This window comes from Plenodomus lingam (genome assembly GCF_022343315.1).
Source record: "Plenodomus lingam strain CAN1 chromosome Unknown contig_19, whole genome shotgun sequence".
In the NCBI taxonomy this organism is placed as follows: domain Eukaryota; kingdom Fungi; phylum Ascomycota; class Dothideomycetes; order Pleosporales; family Leptosphaeriaceae; genus Plenodomus; species Plenodomus lingam.
The window spans coordinates 2272247-2294683 of record NW_027093936.1 but is presented as its reverse complement, the minus strand read 5'-3'; the positions used below and the strand labels follow the sequence as shown (position 1 = coordinate 2294683).

At 50.9% G+C, this 22437-nt stretch overlaps 10 protein-coding genes across 10 annotated transcripts; 3 read left to right on the top strand and 7 right to left on the bottom strand.

Annotated features, from left to right (window-relative positions):
• Positions 1-88: 88 nt before the first annotated feature.
• Positions 89-450, bottom strand: IAQ61_004828 (uncharacterized protein; the record flags this gene model as incomplete). Its single annotated transcript, XM_066096512.1, has 3 exons — positions 89-176; positions 240-259; positions 358-450. The coding sequence occupies 3 exons, from the start codon at positions 448-450 to the stop codon at positions 89-91; spliced, it is 201 nt and encodes a 66-aa protein (XP_065953830.1).
• A 766-nt stretch (positions 451-1216) lies between these two features.
• Positions 1217-3345, bottom strand: IAQ61_004827 (uncharacterized protein; the record flags this gene model as incomplete). The annotated part of the gene is made up of 3 exons (XM_003839436.2): positions 1217-2293; positions 2342-2675; positions 2723-3345. The coding sequence occupies 3 exons, from the start codon at positions 3343-3345 to the stop codon at positions 1217-1219; spliced, it is 2034 nt and encodes a 677-aa protein (XP_003839484.2).
• Positions 3346-4163: 818 nt separating this feature from the next.
• Positions 4164-5823, bottom strand: IAQ61_004826 (uncharacterized protein; the record flags this gene model as incomplete). Its single annotated transcript, XM_066096511.1, has 7 exons — positions 4164-4755; positions 4807-5025; positions 5093-5234; positions 5342-5383; positions 5438-5539; positions 5590-5630; positions 5768-5823. The coding sequence occupies 7 exons, from the start codon at positions 5821-5823 to the stop codon at positions 4164-4166; spliced, it is 1194 nt and encodes a 397-aa protein (XP_065953829.1).
• Positions 5824-6337: 514 nt separating this feature from the next.
• On the bottom strand, positions 6338-10025 carry IAQ61_004825 (uncharacterized protein). Its single transcript, XM_003839435.2, has 4 exons — positions 9672-10025; positions 9353-9618; positions 7247-9302; positions 6338-7193 (listed from the first exon to the last, which is right to left on the bottom strand). Exons 1-4 carry the CDS (start codon positions 9918-9920, stop codon positions 6570-6572), a joined length of 3195 nt encoding a protein of 1064 aa, XP_003839483.1. The 5' UTR covers positions 9921-10025; the 3' UTR covers positions 6338-6569.
• Positions 10026-10414: 389 nt separating this feature from the next.
• IAQ61_004824 (uncharacterized protein) lies at positions 10415-10921 on the top strand (the record flags this gene model as incomplete). The annotated part of the gene is made up of 1 exon (XM_003839434.2): positions 10415-10921. The coding sequence occupies one exon, from the start codon at positions 10415-10417 to the stop codon at positions 10919-10921; it is 507 nt and encodes a 168-aa protein (XP_003839482.2).
• A 931-nt stretch (positions 10922-11852) lies between these two features.
• On the bottom strand, positions 11853-12377 carry IAQ61_004823 (uncharacterized protein; the record flags this gene model as incomplete). The annotated part of the gene is made up of 1 exon (XM_003839433.1): positions 11853-12377. The coding sequence occupies one exon, from the start codon at positions 12375-12377 to the stop codon at positions 11853-11855; it is 525 nt and encodes a 174-aa protein (XP_003839481.1).
• Positions 12378-12505: 128 nt separating this feature from the next.
• On the bottom strand, positions 12506-13114 carry IAQ61_004822 (uncharacterized protein; the record flags this gene model as incomplete). The annotated part of the gene is made up of 1 exon (XM_003839432.1): positions 12506-13114. One exon carries the CDS (start codon positions 13112-13114, stop codon positions 12506-12508), a length of 609 nt encoding a protein of 202 aa, XP_003839480.1.
• Positions 13115-14906: 1792 nt separating this feature from the next.
• IAQ61_004821 (uncharacterized protein) lies at positions 14907-17450 on the bottom strand. The gene is made up of 2 exons (XM_003839430.2): positions 15994-17450; positions 14907-15943 (listed from the first exon to the last, which is right to left on the bottom strand). The coding sequence occupies exons 1-2, from the start codon at positions 16153-16155 to the stop codon at positions 15164-15166; spliced, it is 942 nt and encodes a 313-aa protein (XP_003839478.1). The 5' UTR covers positions 16156-17450; the 3' UTR covers positions 14907-15163.
• A 165-nt stretch (positions 17451-17615) lies between these two features.
• IAQ61_004820 (uncharacterized protein) lies at positions 17616-17894 on the top strand (the record flags this gene model as incomplete). Its single annotated transcript, XM_066096510.1, has 2 exons — positions 17616-17639; positions 17697-17894. The coding sequence occupies 2 exons, from the start codon at positions 17616-17618 to the stop codon at positions 17892-17894; spliced, it is 222 nt and encodes a 73-aa protein (XP_065953828.1).
• Positions 17895-17946: 52 nt separating this feature from the next.
• Positions 17947-22093, top strand: IAQ61_004819 (uncharacterized protein; the record flags this gene model as incomplete). Its single annotated transcript, XM_003839428.2, has 3 exons — positions 17947-19769; positions 19818-20073; positions 20152-22093. The coding sequence occupies 3 exons, from the start codon at positions 17947-17949 to the stop codon at positions 20494-20496; spliced, it is 2424 nt and encodes an 807-aa protein (XP_003839476.1). The 3' UTR covers positions 20497-22093.
• Between the last annotated feature and the right edge of the window lie 344 nt (positions 22094-22437).

The following is a 22437-nucleotide window of genomic DNA, read 5'->3' as shown; positions in this document are numbered from 1 at the left end:
AGATGGATAGGTTTGATTGGTTTAGGAGAATTGAAACTGTGTCTTTGTGATTTGTATGGTTTGGACTGAATTTAGTTATCGACAACTGTTATATAACGGTGGACGTTGTTGTGTTGTTGTATGCCGACGTAGAGAGGATGTCGGAGCGGACCAGAACATCGCTCCCGTTGCCGAATCTGGATTACAGATTTAAGCCTGTTAGCGAAAGTTTGTCGACCAATGGCCGGGATATTACTGACTTCGGAACGGCTCGGAAACCCTTACAAACTCTGAACTTTAGTGTTTTGTTGGCGTTCCTGGAAGAAGAACAAGTACCGCATAGTAGGATTGCTTGTGGTCTGCGACTCACCGACTTACCGACTCACCGGTGTCTCGACGCTGACACTCTCGACCAACGTCTCTTTCGACAGTAGGGTTTGAAATGAATGGTTGATGACTGTGAGGAGGCATGTGCGGCCAATGAAATATCGTTGAGCGATTGAAGCCGCGGACCACGACTCGTGCTCACATCCGCGAAGCGCAAATCGGATACGGTGGACTGAGATTCTACTGCTGTGGCACACACTGTGTACTACCCTATTGTGTATGCAGACGGGCAAGCTGGAGTGAGGCCTTACCAATCAATGGCCTTCTACATGCTAGATAGCATACTGTGGTAAGTATGCGTGAGCTGTGAACTTCTTGATTAGTTAGACTACTTTAGCCCTTTACCCTAGAATAACCGTCTTCCTCCTTGTAGTAAATTGACCTTAGAACTATACCTATATAGTATATTAGTAGAAAGCTTCTCAAGAAAGCCTTGTTTTCTGCTAGACTTAGGAATATCCTCCTATACAACTTAAATCCCTTTTTAGGACTTGTACTCCTGTGGAACTTCAGTAAAATAGCCGAAATTGTAGGCGACAAAGCTTCGTTTGTGTAAGGTGGTTGCATTCAGTATCCATATTGAGGAAGTGGCGTGATCGGTAGGCCAGTAACAGAGCCGGCGCGAAATAGCAGCGCGGAGAAGCAAGTTCATCTTTGTAGCATTAGTACTGTGCTTGTGCGCAAAGGCTGTGCACTCAGATTGAATGTAATGGCTTCGCTATATTGAACGGGAGAGTATCGGGGGGTCTGAACGATGATAACTTGACGTGTTGTGGCGATAAGTTTTCTCGTGCGTACGCTTCGAGTCGGAAGTGATGGCCGGACGTATCGGAGATGATTATCGATATAGTTACAACCCAAAGCCAAAGCTGGCTCCACTATCTCCTTGAAAACCTGCATCAAACATCCCGATACCTGCCGTCACTAGACTGTCGAACTGACCCCAGCTGGTCAGATCCGCCATCACGCTGTTTGATGCGAAAAAATTGGAGTTGAAACCAGCACTCTCGGGTGTCGGAGGTACATTGGTCGCATTGTAGAAAGCGCCCATGCCGGGGCTCGCAGAGTCCGTCTGTGGCGTTGTAGAGACCGGAAGCAGTGTGTCTTGCAATGCAGCATCACCAGATGTCGGAGCGTTATCCGCAGCTAACGGAATCGGTGTCTCGCTAGCATTGGATAGCCGGCCACTTGTACGCGAAGCCTCGACACGGAGTTCTTCGAGAACCAGACAGTAACGCTGAGCAAGACAATCTGTTCCGCTTACGCTTTCTAGTTGGCGTTGACACTTTTGACCTGCTGCAAAGTAGTTTTCACATCGTCCTGGTGTGATTAGATGTTGCTGTATACGGTAAATGTATAATACAACGACTGCACAGAAGGCGTAATACTGTGTAAACCAGAATGACCGGAAGAGGTTAGAGGATGTGAAGACATCGTCTACGACTCGAACAATATTCATGGCAGCCTCGAGACAAGTCGTTACATTGGTACTCGTATCGATACCAGCACTATTTCCCCATGCGGGATTCGTAGGCATATGCGTCAAACTTGCGAAGTCGCGGAGCAGAAAAGGTCGGTGGATCAAGATTATGGCGTGATAGTAGGCCAAATTCAGTACGCTCCGTTGACGCTGGTATATGGGGATCAGGAGATGTCCATCAATGCCCCCTCCATCAGCTGGATCTGACAAGAAACGAGACAGGGAGTGCCGCCATGCGTGTAGATCATTAGTGTACTTGGAAGAAAGTTCTACCCGAAGCGTAAGGCTCGGTGGTCGAATGGAGTAAAGATCGCGAAGCACAAGAGAAACTATGCGTGTGAGCTTGATGTGTTCCACGGGGCCCATCATAATGGAATGTGACTTGGAAGATGTTGGTGACATGTGGGTCGGATGAAGATCGTTGTCGTTGACGATGGTTGGTAACTCCTAGGCAAAGTCAGTGCAAATCATGGCTGAATATTGCTGTTGACTGACCTGATCTATGTCCTCATCCTTGAACGTGCGTGGTCTTCCCAGCGCAGCTGCTAGATACTTGTCCAAGGAGTATGCGCACCAGAAGAGCCGACGACGACTCTCAATCTCGATGTAATCGACCTTACCTCTACTTGAGACGTCGTACCTCCGTCCACGATGTAGTCCTATAGCAAACGCGAGGTGCGACAACGTCCCAAAGAGACTCCAACAGTGGTTTATGCGAGATTGCGTAAGAAGGTAGAAGCACTGTAGTAGCCGTGTTTGTACACTTGCTAATCGCACGGCACCACGTTCCTTGGAAAGCTGGTGTTCAGCGGCGAAGAAATATCGTGCACTATGGCCTGTGAGCACGCGTATCGAAACAAAGATACGGATACTGACCTGTTTTCTTGTATGGTGCTCCCAGGTGGCATATACGCTTGTGCTTGCGCAAACACCACCATCAGTAATGCAGCCTTCGCCTTGCTATCCTCACGCCCTCGCATTTCACCCTGTGTCTCATAAAACTCTTCCAAGAGATTTTCAATGCTTGGTCGATGCAGGAAACGGTGAGTCGGCGCTGCATAATCGAAATACCTCTCGACTAGCCGCTGCGCATCAGGTTTTGGCGGGAGTACAAAGAAAGAAGGATCAAACTCTGGTAGTGGTGCATCGCCAAAAGTGAAAATGCTGGAGTCGTGGGAAAGAGAAGAGTTTTGGTGAAGACGCTTCTGGATCCTGAGCAGGAAGGATGCTGCAGATGACGAGCCGACATAGTGACCTTGCGAATCTGTCTGGCCTTGTGCCGGTTCGGGCGAGCCTCTTGATTGTGGATCTCGCGTTGCAAATCCATCCGAGGCCTCGACTCTTTCTGTAGTATTGGAAACTGCTGGTTGATCCACAGTAGGCGATGGATGAATACGTGGATATTGGAAAGAAAGACTTGGAGTGGGAATTGCAAGTGAATCATGCCCCGATGGCTCAACCGACTTTGTAGTTCTGTATCCATCGTTCTCTGCAGTCATGGGGGTCTCATCTACAATGACTGATGGGAGTCTACCTCGCGTATACGATGCTGTGAACTCGCATGGTAGACCAGATTTTTGGCAGAGGGCACATGGACATCTGCCGCTGCATCTCGTCTTCTTCCTATCTGTGTATCAGCATCCTCATGAAGCACGTGAGCCAGAGGCAGAGTACGCAAGCAACGTCAACTGTCAAAACATGAGACAGTACTTCTATCCAGGATATTCTGTACCTTTTACACCGGTCACACGCTCTGCTCACTCGTGTCCTTTCTCTCTGCTCTCTTCTTCTCTTGGCTGGTGGTGATTGCTGACTGCCTGGCTCATCCGGTCGTGTTGCGCTCGTGGGCCCGCTTGTAGCAGTACCGTGGGCGTTGGCCGGTGTCCACTTGGTTTCCGCCTTACTTTCCACGTTTTCGGGTGAGCCCTGAGCGGTGCTTCTACTATCCATGACTGCCCTTTGTGTGGAGATTAGTGTCCAATGCGACAATGGCGGAGGTGAGAATCAACCCTACCTCGGAAAAGCCGATCGGCAAAACTGCGCCGCCAAGCATTTCCGGATAACCAGGTACCGGTACATAGGGCTCTTGCCAATGGGCACAGCTTCACACCATCTACGCAATACTTGTAGAGATTTTCTCCGCATAGCATGGAACAATTCATGTTCTTCTTTGTTTCAAATTGAATTGCTGTTATAATGACTTGGGTATCTAGGTATCATCAAGTTCGTCCTAAGAATGCCCTCAATGATAAGCTACCGTACTACGCCTCCGTCCGTCATACGCGCCTTGCAAATTCATTCGATCACTAATTCGTAACTATAACTCTCCACGCAAGCGCCGCCATAGCGATGGACGTGATTGTGGTGCAGCTTGTGCAACTGACTGTTGTGTTGTCTCTTGTGTTGCAGCCTGTATTGATGGCTGTAGTGCTTCTGTCGATGGTTGCGTTGCCTCTGTCGATGGCTGCGTTGGTTGCATCTCCACCGCGGCTGAGTTCGCATTTGCGTTTCTTCCCCGATGCCACACACTATGGCCATACAGAAAATATTGCCAATTCCTGATCTCTGGTGCCGGAGTCTGTGCTTCTAGCTCCGCTGGTGTTGGTGCCGGTGCAACAGCAGCGAGTTGCGCCGCCTCCTCTTCGTCAAGCGCTTGCATGGCCTCTTTGCTATAGTAAACTGCGCGACAGATTGGACAACTTGTCTTGCGAAGCACGAACCACGAGACGAGGCATTCAGCGTGGAACTCGTGCTGACAGACTTGCAACTTAAGAATGGTCTCAGGCTCGTCTGCTGTTGCTTCATCCTTCACTGATGGTGGTCTCGCTGCTTCATCGGTAATAGGTGCATCGCTGAGCTTCACGGGCTCGGGCGGCGCGGGAGCGTGTAAAGCGGAGAGACATATCGCACTGGAGATTTTGTTAGCACACGACTCTGTGAACCAGATTCTTTGTACCCACCATTCTCGCTCCATTACGGAACTGCTCTCTGTCATCGCCTCATTCTCAGTATTACCAGAACGCTCTGCGTCTGGCTTGGCCGCTAGAGTCGACACTTCCGTGACCTCGTTCAACCGTTCCCTCGCCTCCGCACGTCGCAGCGCAGGTTTCTTCACCTTAGTGGCAGGTCTAGTTACAAGCGGTGTCTGCCGTCTTTTCCGCATGCAGAACACGCAAAGACTGATCATCGTCAGTCCATTCGTCCCAAGATCACAACGCAGGTACCAAGGACGATCAGAAAGCTTACAATGGTGCTGCCACAGCAAGGAAGAAGACAGGAATGAGGAACGCAAAGGCTGTTGGCGTCATCCCAGATTGGCCTACAGTATTACGCCATTCTCGCGCTTCGAGCGCCATCACATCGACATGAGCCGGCATCGCAGGCATAACTGCGTTTGTGGAGTTGGTCCGTGGAACGGAGTTTGGGGAGGGAAAATGGTTGTTACAGGATGTAACCGGGAGCGCCGGCACGATGTGATGTGCAGTTTCGCCTTACGGTATCGATCATCCAGTGCGCAGTCATGCGCATGTAGAGATACTGTAACAGCGATCAGTTTAAAAACGAGGAACGAAATTTTAGAGCCGCGTATACGCATGTTATAGCCACAATTCCAAGTGCCCGCCTCGGTCTTATCTGGAACTACTAACGTGAGTAGGACTTCCCCGCAAAGAAGTATGACCACCACAAACTGGACTGGATAGACCCGTCAGCCTCCACAGCCACGCTTTGTCATCTCTACCAACTTAACGGACTTAGCGGATGGAAGACAAACGTGGGTTGCACGCTGTTCACAAACGTAATCCAAATACATAGCGTGGTACATCAACCCAGAACACACTCCGCGCGTCCATTTGCTGACAGCGCTCACATCTCGGATGCGATTGGTTCCGGACTGAGCACAATCAAAACGTCTTTGCGTACCGGTATTCGATCTTTCGAGGGGCTTTGAGCCTTTTCCAATGCGCATCTCCAGGCATGATAGTCGGATCCTATCCCAACACGCTCCAACCACCCCGCCATCCCATCTGGATCCGCTTATCTCTTAAACTCTCCGCACGCGACCTACATTGGCAGCCATCACACTATACCTATCAAGAGCCGCCGACAATGAGCTTACATAGTGAGGAAGGCTGGGCTGATGCAATGCATGAAGCTAGACAAAAGGCGCTAGTGCAAGGCCGAGAGTGTCGGCCTTGGTGCCGGCAAAACTGAATTTCTCGGCCTCGGCGGCAGTGGAGCGGAAATGCCTGGCACAGGCGGAGTGGGCCGATCATCGTTGGCACTGGCTGGAGGTGGGATGGCCTTAGGTGACCTTAGGCTTTGGAAACCAAGTCTGGAGTGCGAATGGGAGGCATAAGTTTATCAAACGATCTCTCTGCTGTTGCGAACTAATTGTAGCCCTTAAAGGAAGCCATGAAAGCAATGCGCAGTTCGTAAGGTCAATGGCCTTGTGTGCCTGTCAAGATCGTGCAACAATGCAATTGAACGAAGTATGCATTCAGAGGTATCTTATTACTACCAGAGAGGTATCTAACAACTAGGAAAGCTTCCGACTTCATAAGAAGCAGCCTTTAAGGCAAATAGGTATCGCAAGCCATGCAACGCAAAACTCCCGTTCGAACCAAGACACATTTCCTGCCATGGCCTTGTTCCTCAATCTGGAGCTACAAACTATACTATCATGACGTGCCTGCTGGCACGAGAAAACGCATCATTCGTGGAATCATCTCTTCTCATCACTGTCGCCATCAGTGCTGATAGCTGTGCTAAGGTATCGCTCAAACACCTTCTGTTCCAGGTCAATCGAGCCTCGTCGACCGCCGGTTTTGGCCTCACGCCTCCTGAAGAAGACACGCTTGCCCCACTTCCAGGTCTCGATACCGAGGAAGAAGAGGAAGGTAGCGACGAAGACGATGCCCCACTCCCAACTGATACCTTTGTGCCTGAACACTCTGTCGTTAATGACGGGAATGTACAGAACGGGGAAAATCGTGATGAATCCGAACATGATCGAGAAGAACAAAAACTTGTTGCGCCACACATCGATGGCCCACTGGGTGAGGTACTTCTTGGAGTGTGGCTGCATCGCGAAGAATGAGCGGCGCATGTCCAACATCTGCCACGCAAGGAAGAGCGAGAACCAAGTGAGGCAAGCAAAAGTTGTGGCACGGGCGCGGAAAACAGTCTCACACGTTGGGTTGAAAGATTCGTTGCAACTTATCCCGAGGTTGCCGTCGCCAAATCCAAACATGACGAGGGAGAAGGCTCCCAGACAAAGGGCAGCGATCCAGAGACCGTAGACAAGCATATCGACCATAACTTCGATAGTAAAGACACCACGTTTGAGCTGGGAAGTGTTAGTACACATTTCTCTGCAGCATCGATATATCTGAGACTTACATTTTGGGGAGGTCGGGACAAGATATCTGGAGCTGCGATCTCGAAACCGAGACCCATGTCAGGTAGACTGGAGGTGACCATAATAATCCACATGACTTCGACAGGTGAGACAGGGAACACGGAGAAGCCACTCTCATCCTTGAACGCAAGACCAATGAGCAAGACACAAGCTTGGGCGATGTTCTGAGCGAGCAAGTGAAGAATGAACTTCTGGATGTTGTCGAACATGCGGCGACCCTCTTCAATGGCGTTGAGAATGGAGGCGAAGTTGTCATCAGTCAATACGATATCAGAAGCATCTTTGGCGACATCAGATCCAGTACCCATACCAATCCCAACATCGGAGCGCTTGAGAGACGGAGAGTCGTTGACACCATCACCAGTCATGGCGGCAAAAGCCTTGCGTCGGTGCAGAGCGTCGATCATGCGGACCTTGGTGTTAGGCGCGCAACGAGCAATGACCAATGGAAGTAACGGAAGCGCATCCACTTGTTCGTCGGTGAGCTTGTCAAACTGGGTAGCGGTCATGACCATTGCGTCTGTGACTTCCTTGGCGAGAGTAGCCATGTTTGATGGTAGGATACCAACTTCAGCAGCGATAGCGCGAGCAGTTCCGGGGTGATCACCTGTAAGCATATGGACTTCAATACCAGCCTTCTGGCACTGGCGAACGGATCCAGCAGTCTCAGGTCTCGGAGGGTCGTAAAGACCTACCAGACCGCGGAAGATCAGGTTCTCCTCAATAGCCTTCCTGTCGATTTCCTCGCCCTTGGTGATTGCAGGACCGTCGTAATCTTTGCTGGCAAGCGCGAGGACACGGAGACCAAGTGAAGCGAGGGACTCCATGTTGGCCAATATTTCCTCGCGGTAGTCGTCATCGAGCTCGACAGGACCTTCCTCCTCGCCGTTGAAGACGTGTGTGCATGAGTAGATAACTCGCTCGACGGCACCCTTGGTCATGACGTATCTCTTGGAGCTGGCCGTTTCTTCAAAGATGACAGACATTTTCTTGACGTCAGAATCGAAGGGAAACTCAGCAAGCTGTTTCCAGGCAGGTTTGTCACCGGTAGTGTATTCAAGACGGTTCCACTTGAAGCGAGAAGCGAAGACCTGGATCGCAATCTCAGTTGGGTCACCACGAGCATTCCATACACCTTCGCTAGTCTGATGAACATTGGCCAAATTAGCCAGGGAGGCGACCTTGAGATATTCAACCAGGTGTGGATTGTCGGCCAAAAGCTCTTCATAAGTCTCCGTTTTCTCGTCGATGTCGGGATCAATGTGTCGTGGGTGTTTAGGGTTGAACGATAGAGAACCAAGTGTGGGATTGTGAGGCTCGTCGGAGGTGCCAACAGAATAAGTGCCCTTCGCAGGGATCCAGGCCTTCTTCGCAACCATCTTACCCTGAGTCAGGGTACCAGTCTTGTCGGAACAAATGTCGGTGACACCGCCAAGAGCTTCTAGAGACTTCAGGTTGCGGACAATAACATGTCGCTGCACCATGCGCTTAGTACCGGCGGCCATTGTGATCGTCAAGACGACAGTAAGCGAAGCGGGAATCATACTAAGACCAGTGGCCACAGCATAGATGATGACTTCCTTGTTGTTGGAAAAGCTGTTGGCAGCCAATACGATGATGGCGCAGACGACAGCGACACCAAAGAGGAGGATAGCGAGACGAGCGAGTTTCTTCTGAAGAGGAGTACCAACATTAACACCGAGGAAGTGACCAACAGCATCACCAACGGTCAAAGTCCAAGCTTGAGCATATCGGTGGGGCTTCGCCTTACCATCAGGCTTGCGCTTGACCTCGCGAACGCGGGAGCCCTTCTGGCGCAGAGACATGGCAATGGAACCAATCTCAGTGTACATTCCAGTAGCAAAGACGACACCACGCGCGCGGCCCTTTGTGACTGTAGAGGAGCTGTATGCAACGTTGAGGCGGTCGCCAGGGCCAGTCTCCTCGTCGAAGACGGCATCACCATCTTTTGAGACAGGAAGCGATTCACCGGTAAGGAGGGCTTCGTCAGTTTCGAAGTTTACTGCTTCAATAATTCTGCGAAGTAAGTCAGCGGGGTATTGCAATGCGCGTACAGAGGAACTGACCTGACGTCAGCTGGAACAGTGTCACCTGTCTTCATTTCAACCAAATCACCAGGTACTACTTCTATTGTAGGTACAGTTACGGTCTTTCCATCTCGAACAGCAGATGCGGTCGGCGAAGAGAGAGATCGAAGAGAGTCCATTGTCTTTTCAGCATTGAACTCCTGCACAAAACCAATGACGACATTCAGGATGATGATGGCAGTTACTACACCACCCTCAATCCAAGACTGAATAGCAAAACTGACGGCCATGGCAGCGATGAGAATCTGAAAGTGACGAGTTAGAAGGATTCCTGATCTCGGGTACTCGGCATGCATACCAGAGTCATGGCATTTGCAACTTGACGCAGCAAAATCTTTGGTGCAGACACGCCACCATCTTCACCAAGATCATTGTTGCCGTGTTTTTCGAGTCGTGCCTTCGCCTCGGATGTGGTCAACCCATCATCAGGATTACACTTGCACTCCTCGATGACTTGCTGGAAGGTGAGGGCATGGGCGGGCTTGGAGAGAGGGTCGTTGCCCTGGCCCGACTTGTGGCCTTCGAGTGAAGGCTGCTTCTTACCCATAGCGATTGGTTTCGATGGCTAGGAGGAAGTTGGCTGGAGACAAGCCGTCTAGACTCGGGGGACTTGATCGCTTTAAACCCCATGGCTGAGAACTCCGGTGGCACAGACACAATAGCCAGCCAAGAACCGAGATAGCAAGCTGCTTGGCGCAGTAAGAACCATCTCAGGATGTGTGGTTCAACGACTAAGAGCAGACGGCAGACGTCACATCCTGCCCAAGACTGGTCGAAGTGATGCGTATGATATGCGGTACCAGCGATCTTCTCCACCTGCTGCGTTCGCTCATCCATACACCATGAGGACACTGTATAGTGCAGACATCTGGATGCACATTGTCGACAATCTCTCCATCGGTTCGGTCTTTGCAATGACGACAGCGGGGTAGGAGGTGAACGGAAACGGCGAATTGGTGGTGGCGTAGGAAGCAGGCGACCAAGCTTCTCCGCTCCGCCCAAGCCGCTAATCCCCGCTACTCTCTCGGCGGCAAGACTTGTATGCCGACTAGCCGACAAAGTTCCACCACGCTGCCCAAGGCGAGAGACTTCAACGTCATAACCTTCCACGACGCCGTTGTGAAGCTTGCCAATGGCATTCCTCCATCAACCTCAACGCACTCCGATCTGGCTTTTGCCTTCTGGCTGCAAGGCGAGGCTGTTGCTGCCACTGTCCATGCACCTCGCGCGTCACTGGTCCAGCTCCAACGGCAAAGCTTGTCATCAACCCGTTTTCTCTACCAAGGGCCGCTAGAGAAGTTTCGGTGTCAGCCTTCTCAGTCTGCTTATCTGCAATCGATCCTTGACGCTGTCGCCAAGCCCGTGGACACTTGGTCACGACACTCAACAATCACTCTGAGCCGTGCGGACAAGGCCACCGGTCGCTTCTACGCTCCACCTCTGGGGTCGGCCGGATCCACTCATCGAATGAGTGGGACCTTCTGGCGGCTTTCTTGCGGCTCCTTGGTCTGCATCACTGTACTTTCAGACCAGCAGCCCTGGTGTTGAGGCTGTATTGTACTCTAGCACACACGTTTTGTGACTTGACGGGCAATTACATAGTACCTCCGTGGCTATCGTCGGCCTTTACCCTTTGCTAGCGTGCGATCTGCTCTCAGAGCACTTGGAAATCGGACCTAGACAGGCTGCGATTGACAGCCCCTTAGTCACTCTCAGCTTCCTAAGAATAGGCGCAATTCTCTCCGCAGGTTGCATGACATGTTGCGAGTACACTTGCATGGATCTCCATGGCTTTTGATATTGTTCGCCCTTCGGGGCCCTTCGGGACCGATGCAAAGCACTAGCTTTCAAACAATGCACATCGAGACCCGACGGAATGCTTCTCTGCATCGCGATAAAGGAAACTGATGTGCTGTTGTAGCTCGCACGCATATTCGTTTCATATGGCACAATTAGAGATTCAGAAGAACAAGATCTATATTCTACAACATCCTATAAACACCGAGACGAAAGAATCCTAAATCTAAGCAAATAGAACTAGAGCCGGCCTTTGCCGGGATAGAGTGGGTGATATTCCCACCACCAACCTCCAAGATGGCAAACCATTGGGCAGCCATACCTTGATATTCACACCATTATGATCACAAATGCCCCAGTCTAGTTTCGCAAAAGAGGGAAATCGTCAAGGCTGAGACATGAGAACAGATATTCGCCATTTGGGCCAATCTCGAGTTGCTTGTTGTCCTCAGGGAACCAAAGCTTGAGCATTGGGGTATATTGATTCTCCCGCTGTGCAAGAAAGCCACTTGTCGAAGCATCGATAAGCGTCATGCGCACCGCGAAAGCTCCAAATTCAGTCTTGAAATCAGGCCCAGAGAGCTGAACCGATGCGGATCCGTCCAATTGTCGCGAATAAAGACCTTCTGGGCCTTTCACGATCGTCAAACGACCAAAGAAGTCAAACCGATTAATCTATTGACTAAACTGGCGAAATTTCCATCTGAATCAGCTCGGACAAGTGGCATTTCTTCAGATAAGGAATGCTGCCCAGAATGTCGACGACCTTGAGCCAAGATACAGCTCTGGGGTTGACGTCCCGATACCATAGATCGTATAACATGCCCTCGACTTCGCGTTTCAAGATGACATAATTGCATATGATGGTTTCAAGAAGGCCCGCATTCTGTACAATAAAGTTGTGAAAGCCGATACCCGGAGCACGCACGTTCTTCAAAGTTATATTGCGAAGGCTGTCGAAGTTCAGTCTGAAGAAGGGCCAGTTAGGCTCCACTTTGTTCATATGCAACGACTCCAACTTTGAACAGCCAGACAGGAACGATACTACCCAGTTTTGATTGGGAACATTCTGTCGGTCGGCTGGGTTGATGCTCAGCGCTCGTGCCAGGCTAACTGTGCGCACGTGGTCACGAATAGCAAGCCAATGTTGTCCATTGACATCAAAAGGCTTTGACAAACGCTCACCACCGATGGTATGCAAGCTCATATCCAAATCCACCACTTATCCTTGATGGCGGCTAAACCTTTGAACACCAATTCATAGTGGCTGTGCAACTCGTTGGACCTGGACCGATTAGCCAAGGCATCGCGGGGACCTGGCCACCCATATATATCCTAGTAGATATACTGAGAGGTGTAGCCAATTTCCTGCAGCAGCGAGCTTGCACCCCAGCCCACGGTCCATTCGGTGATTGTGGCATCGTTGTATGTCCCAACTGGATCGAGAGGGTAGCTGTCAAGACGAACACGCTCCAAGTTGGGAAACTTGACAAAAGCTTCCGAAAGCATACGGGACATGTCACCGCTAGTGACAAATTCCTGTTGCTCTTTGACAAGCTTATCGTATACAGGCTTGAAGCACTCGAGCCAGTGCTCCTTGACTTTTTCATCCATGTCCTCCAGGAGAGCTTCGAAGTTTGGATTCAACCGCTCAGGACCAATGGCTATCTCACGCACGTACGGGCTGGCGTATTCGTCGTTGCCAATTTCCAACATATACTGTATACTCGCTCGTGAAAGCATGAACTTGTGGGTGGTGTGAGCGCGTTTGGCGATATTTTGAAATGTAGCCTGTTGCATGCGGCGGCTGGCAAGGCGCAGATTCCCAAGGTCCGTTTTGCTGAGGTTATGGCCTTGTGAATCTTGGGCATCTGTAATGAGGCCAATGAGTTCCGTGGGCAGCGTTTCCAGGAAGGAGAGTGTGCGTGGTGTGGGCGTCGTCATCTTTGTTGTTATGCTTTTAACTTGTGGTCTGAGAAGTTGTGGTGTGTATGTCTTATGGTTGAGTGATTTGGTTACGTGATTGCATGAGGCGCTTATAGGGACCGATGGTACAGACCGTTATATATCAAGACTGACTGGCATTGCAGTGTAACGGATCTACCTGTAGATCCACGCTTTCACCATTTCACGCATCCGAGCGGCACTGTTAGTGAATGTATATGAACAATGTACCAGCATGATTGCTATACAATGCCACTTTTACGCGTTCACTAGAAACGTTGCTATTCTGCGTGACCCCACTGCTCTATTTGTACTCTACTTCGTTATCATCTATACATGTTTGCTACTAGAGACAGTATCAGCATGACGTCTGGCTACCATCGATGACGACTACCGAGAAACCTGTTTGAGGTTCTAGGTCATCACATACCGTGCGCACCGTATTGTGAGACCTCAATATCTATCGTGTTTCTCCTGTATGCGTGGGTGATTAGATACGCCGTGACTGTCATCATGCACATCTCATGGTTGAGGATGTCACACATCCCTCCGCTGACCTCCAACCGGACTGAATATGTGAAAATGATGATTCACTCTTGGATGATTCTGTAGAGTCTAGCATGATAAGTGGACAAGTTAATATTCGTGATGCCCTATTCGCCCCATACGTTAAACTCACATAGGTAGTAAGATGGTATCTACTGTAATGCAATACCAGCTTCGAAATGCGAATTTTAGTCTTCACCAACCAGTCCATTCAGCCCACTCAGTCGCCTCGCCAAACGTGAATCACCCGAGCGTCAAAAAGCCAGATTTGCAAGCTTTGAAAACACCGGTCTCTATGAAGCAAATTTGGTACAGCGTGATGGGAATCTCCCTTGTAAATTTGCCAGGAAACATTTCTCCGTGCCGATACTCATCAGGCGTACCGGCGCGTTGGTTTCCAACATTGTTCTGAGAAGAAGCAGTCCACTTGGTTTGTTGGTTTGAATCACCATACCATCGATGTGATGCTCTGCAGTGAAAACAGCGCGTTCTCGTCGAGCTAATATCTTCCTATCGCTTCGTTGAGGTAGAAATTTGACTCAGCATCGATGACGAACTAGTTGCAAATTTCACAAATTGAAAGAGGCCAGTCGTTGTTTAACCGTTTTTTTTTTCAGTAGCGGCCAAAGACTGGTACATCGTGGGCTACGACCAGGCCCTTGGAACTCGTGGACTCATCTTCAAAACTTGAAAACAAAGTCAGGGTATGCTATCAGATAGGAGATATGACTACTATCCCAGGGATCTCGGGGGCTATCGTGCTGCTCGGTTTGGAGTCGTGTTTGAAGGGAAAAGGCGCATAGAGCTTACAGCTCCGAGGGAGACTCACGGGTGGGGATTTCTGAGGTACAAAAGCCTGTGGGTTTGGATATTAGAGATTCTGAACCCATGTTAGAGCCCCGTGATTGTATGTCCATGGCCACGGAGACGTGTTCTTATGCAAGTGAAAGTGGTTCGTAGTCGTGATGATGGCCTTCCCTTGACGAGTTCCTGGCGACTACCGAAAGCACCAGCGTGTCGACAGATTCGACCTGGCCGTACAATATGATCTTCATGCACGGCTAGTTTTCCAGCCCAGGAAGAGATATGTTCAGATGAAATGTCCATTCTCTAGTTTGATCAGACTGGGTTGGTGTCTGGTCACGATTGCCCGCCATTTGCTTGCTGAGGAACCAGGGTCCAAGGCGATGCAATTAGCAGTGCGGCTCTAACAAGGGCGGTTAAGAGAACATGTAGGTAGTCATCATACGTGATCAGCAGGTTTGCCGATCATTTAGTAATAAAGTCTATAATTAGGAAATTTACCGTAAGTTCCTCCATATAAGACACCTAACACAGTAGATATGTACCCCCCACTACTTAAAACAACTTCGGGCCGTACCGACAAATCGAGTAATTTGGCAATGCTCAATAGTGTCTCCATGTCATCAACATCGGCCGTCATCGCTTTTCCACTCCTTTCCCCAAAAGTCCCCCGTCCTATCAACAGTTCAAGGCCCTGTTTTAGCTGAGCCACTTTTTTTCCACCCACTGCAGACCCTGCTTCAACCACGCCTCCTTATTCTCCTTCACTGAAATATCAAAGCCATGCTCCTGGCCAGGTCTCACTACAAGCTGCACCTCTACTCTGTCTAGCCTCCTCGCTTTCTCTACAAACGCTTTGCTATCTTCGATGCTCACGGCTGTATCAGCATCGCCGTGAACGATCCAGGTTGGTGGAAGGTAATCCTTCTTCTCTATCAGGTAAAGTGGCCACATGTCCTTTTCATTGCCGAAGAACTCCAGGTACCGACCGTATACAGAGAGAGCGTACGAGATGTTCATACGCGCGGGTGGGGTTGCTGATGAGAGCACTACATCTGGCGTGATGCTAGATATGTGTTCATCCACAAGGGTGGGTGGTGGAGATGGCTGACCGTAAAGTTCGTCCATGGGCTTGCGTCTCAAGGAGTCTGTCATTGGGTATTGCGCCAACAATGCTTTGATACTACCTTTTGGCTGGGTCAAGCCGCTCATCAGCGTCATGTAACCGCCCGCAGAGTCTCCAGACACCAGTACATGGTTGTAGTCGAGCTCGGCAGTTATGCCCTGGGACTTGAGAAACAAGGGGAATGCGTCAGAGTGGAACCATGCCCAGAAGTTGTCAAGGTCAGAAAGGATGTCGGCACCCGTATGCTCGGGAATAAGCCGGTAGTTTGGCAACACGGTGATGCAATTTGTGCGGTGGATGAAAGGAACAAAGAATGCACCGATCCAGTCAGGGTAGAGACAGTCGCCGGTGACCTGAGACAGTAAGCTCCAGATGTCTACTCTAGTAGGGGACACGAACGTACTAGACCACCACCATGGAACTTGACGAGTAAGGGATGGCTGCCAGGCTTCAGATCTTTGGGGACCAAGATACCAACGTCAATGGCGTGTGGACCAATATTTTTATACGAAGTGCGATACACATGAAAGCTATCAAAGCGGTTTGTAGGATTTGTGTCGTCCATGGTGTTGTGCGTGTAAACAATAGTAGCAGTTCGATTTTGAAGATTTTAGTTTTGCTGTAGTACGGTATGAGTGAGGGTTCAATGGCCAATACCAACTTGTGAGATCAGTGTAGATTGTAGGATTGTAGAGCACCATGCATCTCTTCGAGGTTTGCAAGGTGACTTGGGCTCTCTAGTCGATAGTGATACTCGAAGGTTGAGATGTGGGGTAGGTAAGTTGTAAGCGAGCTACTGAAGTGCGCTTGCTCTGTTTGTCAGCTGACGGCTCTCTCACTCCATTCACCAAGTTCTGTATTGCTAGTGAAGTCGCACGATGATGAGAAATCTACCATATCGTCGTCTTCTGCTTCTGCTTCTTCTTCTTGGGTATTTCAAACCATGAGCAGTATTCATGACTGTTGATCTTCGCAGATGTTACCCGTGCACTATGGTTCGTGGAGTTGATGGTAGATGCTTGGCGTAACCGTATGTACCTATATGCGAAACATCCATGGATGAGTCGTTACTTGCTGAATTTGACGACAAAGTAAACAAAGGGCGGACATGCACGTCCCAGTACAATCAACTGGGCTGCTACATCTTACACCGAGACGGAGTGGAATCGAGTGCTACGAAACTGTAGCGAGCCTATGATCAAAGCCTCGGAGATCTTGTTCCAGTCCACTGTCAAATGCAAGGGACGTTGCGAGGAGGCGAGGCGAGGCAGTCCCATTTGCAAACCTTGATCGTATCATGATCGGCCAGCTGCTAGTACTCCATGACCGTGGTGCAATAGTTGATGTTGTGTACGGTAGCATCTGGTCAAGAGAGGCTGATATCGTTCCTCCTGAACTGGAGACATGACATGAGGTGGTGATTGGACGCGCGTTGCAAGACTCGGACAGGATGCCATGGTACGACGCAAACAAAGGAGAAGCAGACAGGGAGTTCCAGCTCAACTGTAACGCTGACAATCTCTCTTCCATGCGCCGTATTGGGACGTCGTGGCCAGGTACACTAGCTAGTTAGAGGACTTGGGACTTGGGACTTGGAAGCCCATGGGACGTGTGGAACCACGCTCGCTGTCATATCAGACTCGAATGACTGGCGAGTGAAGCATTGAATAACGAATGGGGGACCTGCAGGTCTTGTCCAGGAATGGTGGTGTTTGAGGCTAACGATCAATAATGAAGAAGATGAGACAGTGTGCCGGGTATATACGTAGTGAATGTAGTGTAGGTGACGTTTCTCAAGGACAGGCGCAGGCGGGTCAAGTGAGCAGGCGTCACCCCAAGCGCGTTCTTGGGGCAATTTCGAGAGCCTGGAGCCACGACCCTCGCGACCCCGAGCCGATAAGCAACGCCCCTTTTCCCTCCCCCCGCCCAAGGCACGCTGTAAGCAGTTGCTAGCCAGGGCCCACGGCGATTTTATAGTTTCGATAGTACCGAGTGGTCGCATGGCTTTTTCCTTTTTGTTCTTCAATGGCACCCTTTGGTATTGGAATCGTTTGCCATTGAACGACCTGGCCTGTTTCTAACACGTGCACCGGCTCATTCCCCCAGGCACCACTCGCGCCCGCCTACCCCTACGCCTACTACGCCTACTACGCCTACTACGCCTACTACGCCTACTACGCCTACTACGCCTACTACGCCTGCGCCTACCCCTACGCCTCCCGCGCAATCGCAGCCCAGACTGACGAACCGCCCGCCTGCCTCCTTTCATCTCGCTTTTGCAGCCGCTATTTTCTGCCCAGCTAGCTGTGTCTACGGTCCGATCTCATGAACAGAGGAGCCCGCGCCTCACGCCACCATGATCGAGGAGCCTGAGCCATGCTCCGGCGGCACGGTGGCCGTGGAGATGGACGTGGTGGTGGAGACAGCCGAGGCTGTGGAGGAGTCGTCACAGCTGTCGCCATCGCCCTCGAACGCGACAGTTCCGCTGCCAAAGAGCCCCGCAGCGCGCTCATGGCTCAGCAGTGTCCGCCGCCCACGAACCTCGCCAGGGCCCAAGACGACGTCTGCCTTCAAGCGGGCGCTGCTGCTGGGGGACGGCGATGATCGCAGGGACTCTGCCTTGGCCTCGTCCAGCTGCACCGCCACCGACCATGACAAGTCACCGCCCATCAGCCTCCGCAGGACCCCAAGCCTGCCTGCCATTGTGGTCCAAGATGCGCCTTCACTGCTCTCGCAGTCACAGAGGAGCCGCAGAAGCCATGCCTCGCAGCACCTGCATGATGTCGATGACGACAACGACGACGAGAACTTTGCTGGCATCGACACGATCATCCCCACAGGCAGCCTCGACGACCTCACCTCAGACACGCAAATCTCCTTCTCCAAGCGGGGCAGCATCATGCTGGGCGGTAAGAAGGCCAACAGACGGAGCAAGCACGTCGACCTGCGTGTGGAAGGAGCATCCTCGCCATGCACTCCAGTGACCCCACCACGACAACCCGAGCAGGCGCAGCCCAGCACCCAGCAGGAACGCACGCCGTCCTCTGCCCATTATCTATCCCCGCGATCGCTGTCACGATACTCGACACGGGGCCGGTCGGCCAGCCACCGTGTACTGTCTACGGATGAGATGGCGCTGTCGCGGAAGGTGCGCATCATGTACGAGCATGGGAATGAGAGTGCTGTCAATTGGGATGCACCAGATGGGGATTCCAACAGCACGCGGGACAGTGTGGCCGACAACAGCAGTGTGGCGGACACGACAGTCATGACATCGGCTCTGACCGTAGATGCGAACAACGAGGACACGAGCTCCGTCTACAGCTCCAGGCATGCCAGTCTCATCTCCAAGGAACCCACCGAAGCAGCTGGCGGGCTCGAGGACTGGGCTGACCTCGAAGGGGGAGAGGTCGATCGCTATGGCTTCATCATACCAAGTAAGACGCGGCGCACGAATGGAGTGTCTGGGGATGGCTTGGAAGGACCAGACGTGCCGCGAATGCAGCGTGTGAGCACGACACTGCAACTGGTGGCCAAAGAGCCCAGACGCACAACCTTTGGCCGCAGCCCATCGAGAGCGCGCTCCAATGACCCACACTCACCATCACCCAGACGGCGCGCCTCGCTCAAATCCCTCAAGCAGGCCAAGTCCTCCATCTTCTCGAACCAGACCTCGGCCACTCGCAGCACGCGCAGGCCATTGCGACATGCCACCAACATCCTACCCCACAACAGAGACCGTCGTCTGAGAGATGAGGCGAGCAACATGCTCAAACTTCCGCCTGGCCTGGCTGAAGTCGCAGAGCAGCAGGAAGGAGGCAAGACTGCCCAGGCAATGAAGGCAAAGGAGATTCAGCGAAACGAAAAGTGGCGGAAAATGGCAAAGGTGGTCAAGGCAGGCGCGGACCAGGGAGGCATGCTATTTGAGTTCGATACCAAAGACCCGAAACTGATCTCTCGCACGTGGAAAGGAATTCCTGACCGATGGAGGGCCACCGCATGGTACTCGTTTCTCGCAGCCAGTGCGAAAGCAGACGAGAACAGCCCGACCGAGGAAGATTTGATCACGAGCTTCTACGAGCTACAGGCGGAGAGTTCGGCAGAAGATGTACAAATCGATGTGGATGTGCCGCGAACAATCAACAGACACATCATGTTCAGGCGCCGATATCGTGGAGGGTATGTACTGCGGGCACCAATACGCCAAACAAAGCTAACAAACAATAGACAGCGATTGTTATTCCGAGTACTCCATGCCATGTCTCTCTACTTGCCCGATACAGGCTATGTGCAGGGCATGGCAGCACTTGCAGCCACCCTGCTTTGCTACTATGAAGAGGACCGCGCATTCGTTATGCTGGTTCGTCTATGGATGCTCCGAGGCCTGGAGAGACTTTACGAAGCTGGCTTTTCAGGACTCATGGAAGCTCTGGATGACTTTGAACAGAATTGGCTGTGCGGAGGGGATGTGGCCAAAAAGTTGGTAAGTTAAAACCAGCCGTGGCAAGCGCGCAAGGTGCTATCCCTGCCTGCATAGTATCCTATACTAACAACGATGCAGGAGGAGATGAGCATCACCTCAACTGCCTATGGGACCAGATGGTATTTGACACTGTTCAACTACTCTCTCCCGTTCCCGGCTCAGCTACGCGTTTGGGACGTGTTCATGTTGTTGGGAGATAAGTCATATTCGAATTCGCCAACCTCCAACTTCAGTGGAGACCTAGACGTACTGCATGCCACTTCCGCCGCCCTAATCGACGCCACAAGGGAGATCCTACTTGATTCGGACTTTGAGAATGCCATGAAGGTGTTGACATCCTGGATTCCAATCAAGGACGAAGAACTGTTGATGCGCGTGGCGAAGGCCGAATATAGGATGAGGAAGAAGCGAGCCAATGCGTGATGTACATTGATACCCCGATGAACCTGGCATTCACCGAAGGGGCGGAAGCGCGATCGGGATAGGATCGAGTTGGGATAGGGAGCCGACACCTACCATGTCACCACGATGCAATCTTGCAAGCGACCTTCCCATGCCTATTCGAGAAAAGTTTAACGGTGCCCGCCGATCAATTAAGATCAGTGGCTTGACGGCGTCGCGTGCACCCAACGTGGTTAACACGTTTCGACCTTGCACAGTTCCAACGATTTTGCTTACCTTTTCGGACGACAGCACTTATCTTCTTCAGGCACATACAGTGCTACACATTATCCCGACCTTGCGTTTTGGTGGTGCAATACCTCCACTTACAACAACAACAACAATAACAACAACTACCATATACTTCGGTGTCGAAAAGTCTGCTTACTCACGTTTTGCACAGGTACTTTGGGGGCAGCAAATCCCACGCTAGATTTCCACGACACGGTCATGTTTCTGATGCAGCTTTTTTCTTTTCTTCTACTTTGATATATTTTGCTTGATGATATGGGCGCAGTGTGCGCATGGTTTTTGACGGCTGGCTTTTACTCATCAAAGATACCACTGCTTTTCCTCTTTTTTAATCAATGTTTTATGCATTTTCATCATATCTAGTCACTTTTTGGCCTTTAATCCATGCTTTTTATGCATTTCATATTGGCCTTCTCGTTGCGGCCTTTGTTTCTTGCCGACACAGAGAGAGCATTACGTACGTTTAGCATGTTATACACGTAGACGTTAGCTCGGTCGAATAAGACTATAGAGTAGGAATAATAACTAATCATTTGAAATGGGAGATGGCATTTGTCCTCCTTGCGAGAATCACATGGGGTGGTGAGACTTCAGAAGGTAGGCCTGCTACAAGTGATGCAAGGCGTTGGGCTGAAATATAAAGGTTGCGAAGTGACATCCGTCCATCCGTCCATCTGATGGGGTGTTTTTGGTTTGTTCTGAGTGTAGATCTTGGCCTGGAGTGAATGGGCCATGTGGATGGGAAGACGGTCGGTAGGACCAGGGTAGGTTAGGTAAACGTGTAGATGGTGGATGTCAAAGCCCCATGGGCTTGCAGTATTGGCATCAGAATCACAAGCACAAGCGCACAATTGCAGCCACAAGAGTAAGTTTTCTTATTGCAGGGACGCAGGGCTCGCGTGGTAATTAGGCATGGATTACCATAGTGTGCGTGTATGTGTGTGTGGTCTGTATGGCTAAGTGGCTGACTTTCGAAATGAGTGTTCGTGGGAAAGGCTTGGAGGGAGTCTTGGGGCGCAAGCTAGCCGCAGATGGAGGTGGAGTATTCTTGGAAAGCGCAAAGTCTGCATGGATACGTTGATGTTGTGTTGGGTATTGTGAATACGCAGATATGAAATTGTTACAGAAAGAAAGATACCACGGATCAAATGTGTATGGTATATCGACCTATAACTAGGCGCATCCGAGTCATACTTCGGTTCTTCACAACTTCGAGCCATGTTGATGAAGATGGAGACTGGTGATCTTGGTCACACAATGATACCGTACCGTTCAGGCGCAATAGGTACAATAGATACAATAATGACTAGAAATGCATACAAACCTGTGAAGAAGCACTGCAAGGATGGCCCATATCTTTGATTGAATATTCGAACTGCCGGTCGAGGGAATGTGTCGCTTCCCAAAAAGGCAGTTGTGATTGCCGATTGTGGTGGCAACGTCTCGCTACATCCTGCCTACCTTACACATTTTTCGCCTCCGCCCACTACGCGTACAATCGTCGCCTCTTCACCTCCCGCCTTTTTTGACTGGATCCTGATACCTACACGACGGCTTCTAGACTGATTGAGAGGCCCACTCGGCTACCCCGAAGGCCAGCGTTTGATGTGTCCCTGACCCTGGCGCCGTTCCAGCAGCCATCAAGATTCAAGAGTAGTTTTTCACGCTGAT

Excerpts from the sequence above, each read along its gene's own strand:
- IAQ61_004825 (XM_003839435.2), bottom strand. The coding sequence starts at position 9,920 with ATGGGTAAGAAGCAGCCTTCACTCGAAGGCCACAAGTCGGGCCAGGGC. Across the intron at positions 9,619-9,671 it reads TTGCAAATGCCATGACTCTG|ATTCTCATCGCTGCCATGGC; the intron begins GTATGCATGCCG and ends CGTCACTTTCAG. Across the intron at positions 7,194-7,246 it reads TGTCCCGACCTCCCCAAAAT|CTCAAACGTGGTGTCTTTAC; the intron begins GTAAGTCTCAGA and ends AACACTTCCCAG.
- IAQ61_004821 (XM_003839430.2), bottom strand. The coding sequence starts at position 16,155 with ATGGACGACACAAATCCTACAAACCGCTTTGATAGCTTTCATGTGTAT. Across the intron at positions 15,944-15,993 it reads AGTTCCATGGTGGTGGTCTA|GTCACCGGCGACTGTCTCTA; the intron begins GTACGTTCGTGT and ends TTACTGTCTCAG.